Here is an 11,145-nt window from a genome sequence, read left to right on the forward strand (position 1 = left end):
GTGAAATCTTGATACATAGGTTCTTTTTGGGTAGTTTACTTTCCTCTTTCCTTCAGACCTTAAAAGAGTTTACCATTCTTTACAGAAGACATATAGCAAAGTTTCCTACATTTATTGTGGGTGTAAAGATTTTTACCTGTTCTTATGTTGAGGCAAACCATTTAAATAACATTTGAAAATAAATTTACTTGAAACTTACGGAATGGGAGGCCTAACCTAGGTAAAGTAGAACACTTGTACAATCCTTCCTGACAGAAATTCTCCTTTGTATAGCCCTGTAGTCCTGAGACAAAGTAAATATCCTTATGGGGGAGGAGGGGTCGATTATTTAAAGTAGATATCGGGAAATCCGTTTTGACACAGGGTAGGACCATATTCACAGCCCGCAAGAAATTGCCTTTGATTTTTCCTTCCTGAGGCCCAGATTAATGTTCAGGTTTCTACTTTTACAGGTGGCTCCAGGGATTAATGTTCAGGTTTCTACTTTTACAGGTGGCTCCAGGGATTCTATTTCATTTCCTCTTTGTAGCTGTCACCACTAAACCTACCTTGTCACAGTTTTCTGCAGTGCTATCTGGGTCTCTAAAACCAACTGTCACATCCTTTTTGTAGCAAGGGTTTTAATGCTAATTATTTTGGAAGAGACTGGGGGGTATCTTTTCAATACATTGGAAAGGGCTTGAGTACTTGATGACTTCTTAAATAGGCATCTTACTCTCACGTTTATTTCTACTGACATTCTCAAATAGATAACTCACTAAGCTGTATACTGAAAAAGGAATAGTACCTATGTAATGAACATTGGATTACTAAATTGGTTCTTAATAGGTGTCCAGTAAATTTCGATGTTATCTCCCTATGCGGACTCTGTCCTTAAATAAATAATGTTCTGTCTTGGTTCTGTAGGAAATTTAAACTAAAAGATACCTAAGAAAGATCTCATCAGAGAATATCTCCAAAACATATCTAATTTATTTAAGGAGGAGACTTGTGAATTTTCGTTTAGTTTAATTTTAGAAAGAACAATATAAAATATTACAGAACACAGTGTTGGATGCTTATCTCTAATCTCATGCTTTTAAAAGATTTTAAAGTGAATTTTCTTACATGACAATGGGTGATTAAGGCATGGTTAATAAAGGTAGATTGACAACAGATCATTTTTATGTTTTGAGGACCATCAAAAAGTATGGCTACAATAATCTAGAAATTTTTCTTCTGAATTTCAGAATTGCAACATAAGTTCAGTTAAAACCTCTGTTCATCTCTCAGATCTCTTTTTCGTTCTATCTGTAGTTAATCCTAAATTTTATGTTTTCAGTTGTGTATGTAAATAACTAGTCTGTTATCTTCTAGGTTAACAGAAGATAACCAGTCTGTTATCTCCTAGGTTAATTAGTCAAAAGTGTACTTTAAAAGAATTTCATGAGTCAGGTTTACCAACATAGATATAAAACTTGGTATTTTTCATTTGAAAATCCAATAGCCCTGTGAATACATTCTTAATGAGGGTTACCCAAATATTTTTGGACCATATATTTAATAACTTTCGCTTTGGGCTTATTCTCATTCTTGTTTCCTTCAGAAATCTTAGAATCCCATTCTTAAATTGAAAAAGGGCATTTTCTGGCTTAGTCATGAAAAGCATTGGGGTAATATGCTCTGCCATGTTAAAGATGTTGCTGCATATGATTTTTAATTTGCCTTTCCTTTGAAAACTCTTTGTTTATTCATTTGAAAATGGCCAAACTCTGGTATATAACTCAGTAAACAAAGCAGGTATGATCCTTGTCCTAATGTAACTGGCATGATTAATGGATTGGGATATAAAACCCTTTCCCTTTCTGGGAAATCAGATTTGATGTTTCCTAAGAATGCATAGGATAGTAGAATCAGATGGTTCAAGAACTTGTGGAATCACACCATACTTTTAGCATAGCACTGTGAGACTGTCTTAGAGGGTAGGTACATTCAAGAAGATAGATGATTGTCTTTACAGCGGCCAGGTACACATTTGGAATGTGAACTTTTCATTTCAACTCCTTCCAGAAGTCCCTTATTGCTGATTCACAGCCTTTCTCTCAGCATAGGAAATGACCACTTTTGTTGTTTAGGTTCTGGAGAAGGAATAAAATGGCTATGGAGAAGTACCTCAATTTTTTGATTAATAGTCTCACAAGAAAAGTTAATACTATCTAGATGTGGTCAACTTTAATAAAAGTAAAAAAAGATGAAAAAATAGTTAAGTATCATTTAAAATTTTTAGCATGGTATGGTTATGGTGGACAACTAGATTATATTGTTCCTTTGATGGGAATATAAATTAATATAGCTCATCAAAAGCCTAAGAAAGTGGATACATAACCTTTAACCATATGTAAATTTATTTGCTGGAAATTTTTTTATAGACTATTCCTTAATTCAGCATTTAATAAGTGAAACATTAAAGATAATCAAAATAAGACATTAAATATAACCTGACCATTAAAATGTTTATTTGTGGTAATTTGACATGAAATAACATTTAAGACAAATTACTGAGTGAGATTAAATAGATTATAAAAGAGAAAGTATGGAATTTCATTTTTATTTGGAAAGCATAAACTATAAGGTGTTAGTGGTTATTTTTAATAACGGAATTTTTCTTCTACATATTTTTATATAAAATATACTATTACAATGAAAAAAATCGAAATGTCAAAGAAAGTCATTGGATTGATAGATACTAATTTAGTAAAGGACTGAAAGGGAACTTTTGACTCATTAACAGTATAACTGATTGGGTAACCAAATAAAATTTTATTTGGAACTCTTAATGTCGTAGTGCTTATTTAAATATTTTGTATTTTTCTCTAAGTGATTTTATAAAGCTTATGGGCCTTATTTTAGCTTGTTTTGTAGTTTAGTTTGTAAAATGTTATATAGATTATTACACTTAATTTTACTCTTAAAATCATTTAGGTAAAGGAGGTAAAAACAGGCGTAGAGGTAAGAATGAGAATGAATCTGAAAAAAGAGAATTGGTCTTTAAAGAGGATGGGCAAGGTAAGAAATATTTCAGTTATTAACATCTTTTTTTATTTTTAACTTGGATTTTAGTCTTTAACCTGAAAGAGATCTTAGAATCCTGACCAATTGTTCCCATGTCTTGACTTTGCTTTTCTTCATTTGTAATTCACAACTCCTCTAGAATTTGTTTATTAAATAATTATATACTGTGTCTGGATAGAAAATTAATTTTTGTAACTATAGGTTTCATTGTTTTGTGTGGAAAGCATGATATAATAGTAGATTTTAAGATTTTAGGGTTTAGAGCAAATGAAGCCTGGGATGTTGTCACTGAAACTTTCTGTTGTGGTAGTAAGTAATGTTATATGTTGCTTTATAGACCACGGATGTTTTTGAAGACTTTTGGGCCCTCAATTCTCCATTTGTAGTGGTACATAATCATAAAATGTCTTAAAAGAACTGAATAAAGGATTTAACTCTATTTGAATTAAATAAGTTTAGTCCAAGATAGAAAAATGAAGATAATAAATTGATTGGATCACTTGGATTTTCCTTATTAAAAAAAAATGTTAAACTTTCAGAAAAATTAGAATGTGAGTACAATAAACTTTATTTTTTACCCAGATTTACTAATTTGAACATTTCTTATATTTTTTGTACATGTGTACATTTTTCTTAAATTTTTACTTATAGATATCTAGTGACATACAGTTATAGATTTCAGCCTTATAAACTTAAGCATATACCTCCTAAGAACAGGATTTTATTTTTAATAATTAGAGTACAACTATTACAAAAAATTAACTTTAAAATTACACTGTTATCTACTACTGTGCTGTCCATGTGGTGACCACTAGGTATATGTGGTTTCTTAATTCAATTGAAATTAAATTTTGAGCTATATTGATCCTATTGTTGACTTTAGGTATATAGTGTTCCCATCAACAGAGAAAAATTTGTTTAGATAGTGCTGACCTAGTGTACAATCTACATCAAATTTCTCCAGTTTCCATAATTTCCAGCACTTTATAACAAAATCATTTGGTTATTCACGCCATACATGCAGAGCACTAGAAAACCAACATCTTTATTAATTGTTTCATATTACACGTTTTCTGGCTAATGATAGTTACTTAGTCTTCATCTTTCTCGCTTTTCATTAAAAGCCTGTTTTCAGGACCAGTTCTAATTTTGTTCTTTTCCCCCTTGTTGAGGAGAGTTTAGTAGTAACTTAGGGTCATCAGCTATGGTTAAAAGGGACTCATTGCCACGTATCTGTCCCACAAAGTGGAACCAGTTTATTTTTTAGTGTAATTATAAATTTGTTCATGCTCTCTTTGGGGTTAGTCCTTAATGCAACTTCAGCAATGTGAAGATTTTGTAGTAATATCTGTTTCCCTCTCCTCACTTCCTCTCCTTTTGTTAATGTGTGCTTGGAAGTGACTTCCCCAGGCTGTCTTAATTTCTGGTGGTAGTAGAACAAGGTAACCTCTTGATGACACTTGGTAATATATTTGGAATTTTATCTTGGAACATTTTCTTTTAAGAACTTTAATCATCAGAAAATTCTAAAGTAAACCAGAGTTTATTAATAATTAACCCACTGTTTTTACCATTTAAGTTTCTGAGAGAAAAGAGATACAAGATTGGATGAGTATCCAAATGTGAGAGATTGATGCGCCAGAGTTATAGTGTACATTTTTAAAGGAGTTACTTCACTGTCAAAAAGTAGAGCAGATAGTCATGATGACAAGAAATTTTGTCATAGAAATGGCAGTTGTGACAAATTACTTGATTTCTGTAGGCTTTTATTTACTCTAAAAGGGTAAAATAAATAAGCATAGCAGAACAGGCTACAGACATTGACAGATGAAGAGTTCTTTGGTTTTCTTAGGAAAAACTAGCGTATTGTCACCTTGAAAGAGTTTCTTGGGATACAATACATAAGCTTTTTCTTGATCAATCCAATCCTTATTTTTTTTCACTAGTTTAAATAAAGCAGTAAAAATAAAGTTATTAACGTTGCGCTAATACAGTTGCTCTTGCTCCCGCCCCAGAGTATGCTCAAGTAATCAAAATGTTGGGAAATGGACGATTAGAAGCAATGTGCTTCGATGGTGTAAAGAGGTTATGTCATATCAGAGGAAAATTGAGAAAAAAGGTAAGTATGAAAATTATTTTTATACAAAATTTGCTTTTTTTTTTTTTTAAATGCTCTGCTTTAGATATATGGGCCAACCAACTCATTTTCCTGTTTTCAAAGACATCAAACAATAGTGAGATACATGACAATGTAAATTAATAAAGTGAGACAATCTTTGGTGGAAACTTTTATAATTAATAGAAGATTAAATTTACAAAGAATTATTTACTTTGTAAATTTGATCTATGTTATAATTCTGCCTGAAGTGTTTACTCTGAATAAAATATTGAGGAAATAATGAAACAAATGCAATCCATTAAACAAATGACCTGGATTCCGAAAAAATATTACGTAATGAAAGAAAAAAAAAACTGGAGAATTGTTTTTAGTTTAAAAAGTTTAAAAGAGACTAAAGAAACCAAATGAATATAGTACATTTTCCTTGGTTAGATTTTGGTTTGGGGAAACAGCCGTACATATTAGGGAAATTTTAAATTGAATATGTAAGAAAATAGTGCTTCATTCTTAATTATAGTAATTCAGGTAGCTTTAGTAATCATATTTAAAAGATTCTTCAGCTCTGATTTAATGATTTAAAAATTTTTTTTGGTCTCTTAATGTCTTCCAAATTAACGGTGGCTTTAGGCCTTGAATTTATGTAAATAGATGACTTGGTGTCTATATAGATGGCTTATTTGCATGTATTTTGAATATTGTCGGAGTGGTTTGTGATTAAAAGTCTCTAGTTTCCACAACATGATTATTATTTTACAATTTTTAAATTCTCAAATAGTTGAAATAAATTGTTACGTAATATGAACAACCAGAATTTGAAATGAACTCACCTACATGCTATAGTTTTTTCCTAATTTACTATACCTATGTAACTATCAATCTTTCCATGTAATCACACAGACATACACCTACAAACACAGAGTATATACTATAGTTTTCCCCTAATCTTAACTTATTTTTTCCACATTGGATGAATAGTGCATATTTTTTATGGGAAGAATGGTTTTAAAGTTGCTTTTAATTGTTTTTATTTTAAATATAACAGGCAGTAAATTTTTTTTTAAGGTTTGGATAAATACCTCAGACATTATATTGGTTGGTCTACGAGATTATCAGGTAACAATTACATTTAAATTTGTATTGTGTTCTCATAGTTAATAAGTCATTAATATTTAAGTTTTAGCTAATTATGCTGTCTCACCATTCTGTCATCAAAATTTACTAAGGGCCAATTGTGTTTAAGACTATAGTATATTCCTACTTAGGAATCATTCCCATAGTTGACTAATAGTTGATGTGTTATGTGGGTCCACTGGTTGCTTCAGGGTATTATTTTTATTTGTTTTTTATTTTAAAGATGATACACAGTTTTATATAGTATTTTCATGAAGCTAAATTGTTCATTTCCTTTTTAAATATTTTTCTTTATTTTTTTCTGAATTGAGAGTGATAGAATATGGTGGTAGCTTTTATTAGTACACTTAATTTGTGAAAACAAAACTGCAGTAATTTAATTGAAAAGGTCCCATAACCTTTAAAAAGTTTTTTTTTCATTTATTTAAAAATCTCAAAATCCAACCCCAGGAGACAACTAACTCCAAAGGATGTAGCTAAATAAATTAATCCTTCCATTCTCATTGTGTTTTTGATTTGCATTCTTCTAATACCTAGCTATGATGAGTATTTTTTCATACATTTGTTGGTCATTTGTATGTCCTCTAGGGAGATGTGTCTATTCAGTTCCTCTTTCCATTTTCTGATTAGATTGTTTTTTTTTGTTGATATTGACTTGAATGAGTTCTTTGTATATGTTATTAGGCCCTTATTGGCGGCTTTGCTTGCAAATGTATTTTCCCATTCAGGTGATTGCTTCTTTACCTTGACAATTTCTTTTGCTGAGCAGAAGCTTTTTAGTTTGATGCAGTCTCATTCATTTATTTTAGCTTTTACTTCCTTGCTTTTGAGGTCAAAAATCATAAAATCCTCTTTAAGTACAAGGTCTTTGAATTTAGTTCCTATGTTTTCTTGTATGCATTTTATTGATTCCGGACTTATATTCAGGTCCTTAATCCATTTTGAGTTAATTTTGGTGTGTGGTGATAAACAGTTTAGTTTATCATTCTTTTGCAAGTGGCCTTTTAATTTTCCCAACACCATTTATTTAAGAGGCTTTTCTTTCTCCGCTATATTTTCGGCGTTTTTGTCAAAAATTATTTGCCCATATAAATATTGGTTTACTTCTGGACTTTTGATTCTGTTCTACAGGTCTGTGTGTCTGTTTTGCTGCCATTACTGTTTTGATTAATGTTTTGATTTCTTTTGCTTTGTAGTATAATTTCAAGTCCGGGCAGAGTGATGCCTCCAGTCTTGTTCTTTTTTCTCAGGATGGCTGTGGCAATTTGGGGTCTTTTGTGCTTCCATATGAATCTGGTGATTTTTTTGTTCTATTTCTTTAAAAAAATGCCAATGAAATTTTGATGTGGATTGCATTAAATCTGTATAATGCTTTAGGTAATATCATTTTAGCTATGTTGATTCTTCCAGTCCAAGAACACAGAATATCTTTCCTTTTCTTTGTATCTTCAATTTCTTTTAATAGGGTCTTGTAAAGTTTTCATTATATAGGTCCTTCACTTGTATCGTTATATTTATTCTTAGGTATTTTATTCTTTTTGTTGCAATTGGAAAAGGAATTGTTTTTCCACTTCTTTTTCTGACACTTCGTGTATTAGAGTAGAGGAATACTATGGAGATTTGAATGTCATTTTGCATCCAGAGATGTTACTGTATTTGCATATTGTTTCTAGTAGTGTTCTTTTGGAGTCCTTAGGGTTTTCTATATAGAGATTCATGTCATCCTCGAATAGTGACAAATTGACTTCTTCATTTCCTATTTGGATACCTTTTATATTTTCTCTTGTCTGATTGCACTTGCTAGGACCTCCAATGTTATATTGACTAACAGTGGTGATAGTGGACAGTCTTGCCTTGTTCCTGATCTTACAGGGAAAGTTTTTATTATTTTACTATTAACTATAATGGTGGCTGAGGGTTTGTCATATATGTCCTTTATTATGTTAAGGTACTTTCATTCTACACCGATTTTGTTAAGTGTTTTGGTCATAAATAGGTGCTGTATCTTGTCGAAGGCATTTTCTGCATCTGTTATGTAATTGTATGATTCTTATTTTTTAACTTGTTTATGTGATGTATCACATTAATCAATTTGCATATATTGAATCATTCTTGTGCCCCTAGGATGAAACCCACTTGATCTGCTGTATAATCTTTTTAATATGTTGCTGTATTTGGTTCGCTAGTATTTTATTTAGGATTTTTGCATCTGTGTTCATGAGAGATATTGTTCTGTAGTTTTCTTGTTTTGTGTTAACTTTACCAGGTTTCGGTATCAGAGTGATATTAGCCTCATAAAATGAGTTAGGAAGTATTGTCTCCTCTTCGATTTTGTTTTTTTTGTTTTTTTGTTTTTTTTGGAAGAGTTTGAGAAGAATAGATATGAAATCTTCTTCGAATGTTTGGTAGAATGCACTGATGAAACCAATTGGTCCTGGACTTTTACTTTTTAGTAAGTTTTTGATAATCCTTTCAACTTCCATACTGCTGATGGGTCTACTTAGATTTTTCAGTTCTTCTTGATTCAGTCTAGGAAGGTTGTATTTTTCTAAGTACTGGTCCATTTCTTCTAGTTTATTAAATTTGATGTTATATACTTTTTCATTGTATTCTTGCATAATCCTTTTTATTTCTGCGCTCAGTCATAATTTCCCCTTTTCATCTTGATTTTGTTTATTTGTGTCCTTTCTTTTTTCTTTAGTGAGGCTAGCCAGCAGTTTGTCAATTTTATTAACCTCAAAGAACCAGCTCTATGTTGCATTTATTTTTTCTAACATTTTTTGCTCTCAATTTCATTTATGTCTGCTCTAATTTTGATTCTGTCTTTCCTTCTGCTGACCTTAGCCTTCATTTTTTTCTTTTCTAATTTTTTAAGATGAAGTGTTAGGTTGTTTATTTGGGCTCATTCTTATTTTTGGAGGTAGGCCAGTAATGATATGAACTTTCCTCTCATGACAGCTTTTGCCATGTCTCAAAAGTTTTGATATGTTGTACTATCAATATCATTTGTTTCTATGAATCTCATAACTTCTCTTTTTATTTCTTCTCTGACCCAGTCATTCTTCAGTAGCATGTTGTTTATCTCCATGTGTTTGTGGTTCTTCCTCCTTTCTTTTTGCAGTTGATCTCTAGTTTCAAAGCATTATGATCAGAGAACATGGTTGGCATGATTGCAACCCTCTTCTATTTGTTGAGGCTGTCTCTGTGTCCCAACACGTGGTCGATCCTTGAGAATGTTCCGTGTGCACTAGAGAATAATGTATAAGCAGCTGTTTAGGTATGGAAGGCTCTGTAAATGTCAATTATGTCCAGTTGGTCTAATATGTCATTTAAGGATGTTATTTCCGTACTGATTTTCTGTTTGAATGATCTGTCCATATCCGACAGTAGGGTATTTAGGTTCCCTATTACGATAGTGTTTTGGTCTGTTTCTCCCTTTAGTTCTGTTAGTAATTGCTTTACGTATTCCGGGACTTCACGATTGGGAGCATAGGTATTAATAGGTGTTATGTCTTCTTGGTGCATGAGTCCCTTTATCATTATGAAGTGTCCCTCAGTATCTTTCCTTACCTTTTTTATTTTGAAGTCTATATTTTGTCTGATATTCTGATATTAATACCGCTACTCCTAGTTTTCTCTGAATGCCATTTGCTTGAAATGTCATTTTCCACACTTCCACTTTTTGAGTCTATATTTGTCCTGAGAACTGTGATGTGTCTCCTGGAGGCAGCATATGTTGTTTTTTTCTTTCTTTTTTTTTTTTTTTTTTTGACCTGATCTATCCCTTTTTATTGGTGAGTTCAATCCATTTACATTTAGGGTGATTAGTGAAATAACGAGGTCTTCCTACAACCATTTTATGTTTTGGTTTCTGGTAGTTTGGTGTTTCCATTGCTTCCTTGACCTTGTGTGTCTTTTATTGGTGGGGGAGAGGGAGTGTTGTGGGTTTTCTCTATGGTCCTTCTTGTTTTATGTGACATACTTCAATTCTGAATATTTGGCTTGTGGTCACCAATTGTAGAGGGAACACACACAGACACACACACACACACACACACACACACACACACACGTCCATTTTTGTCTGCGCGTGCCTTATCTCCATTCCCCATTGCAAATTTGGATCTTTGAATCCTCCTCTATTCAGTCATTGTTGTCTCAGTTTGTCCCTATGTATGCTGAATGTACATTACTATCTTGCTATAGCATATTTCTTCTTATTGTTTAAGTTTATTATACCCTGGTTTTTTTTTTAATTGAGTTTATTAGGATAACATTGGTTAATACAATTATGTAATTTTCAGGTGTACATTATAATTTGACATCTGTATATTCTATTGTGTGATTACCACCCAAAGTCCAGTTTCCTTCAGCTGCCGTTTATTTGATCCCCTTTACGCATTTCACCCTCCCCCTAGCCCCTTATATTTGATGTCCTTTATCTCATCTACCTCTTCCCTCTTCCCCTACACCCTGCCCTCTGGTAACCACTGGTCCATTATCCATGTTCCTGAGTCTGTCTTTGTCCTGTTCATTTGTTGCTTTTAGGTTTATAACCCACATATAAGTGATATCATATGATTTTCTACTTTTTCAGTCTTGCTTATTTCGCTTAGCATGATTATCTCGAGGCCCATCCATGTTGTTGCAAATGGCAGTATTTCATCTCGTCTTATGGCTGAGTAATATTCCATTGTATATATGTACCACAGCTTCTTTAGCCAATCATCTATTGTAGGACACTTCAGTTGCTTTTATGTCCTGGTCACTGTGAATAATGCTGCTATGAACATCGGTGTACAAATATCTTTTTAGATATGGGTTTTCAAGTCTTTGGGGTAAGT

At 32.2% G+C, this 11,145-nt stretch overlaps 1 protein-coding gene across 5 annotated transcripts in view; it reads left to right on the top strand.

Annotated features, from left to right (window-relative positions):
- Positions 1 to 11,145, top strand: part of LOC102886562 (eukaryotic translation initiation factor 1A, X-chromosomal) — a 41,723-nt gene that overhangs the window by 631 nt on the left and 29,947 nt on the right. For 4 of the 5 annotated variants that reach the window (XM_025044031.1, XM_025044032.1, XM_006907953.3 and 1 more), the window contains exons 2-4: positions 2,962 to 3,045; positions 5,067 to 5,170; positions 6,233 to 6,283. In XM_025044031.1, the coding sequence (XP_024899799.1) occupies positions 2,962 to 3,045; positions 5,067 to 5,170; positions 6,233 to 6,283 (239 nt within the window). The remainder of the gene's footprint in view (positions 1 to 2,961; positions 3,046 to 5,066; positions 5,171 to 6,232; positions 6,284 to 11,145) is intronic. The other variant, XM_025044033.1, reaches the window with a different exon arrangement.

The sequence above is a fragment of the Pteropus alecto genome, unplaced genomic scaffold, assembly GCF_000325575.1.
Source record: "Pteropus alecto unplaced genomic scaffold, ASM32557v1 scaffold1092, whole genome shotgun sequence".
Lineage (NCBI taxonomy): Eukaryota > Metazoa > Chordata > Mammalia > Chiroptera > Pteropodidae > Pteropus > Pteropus alecto.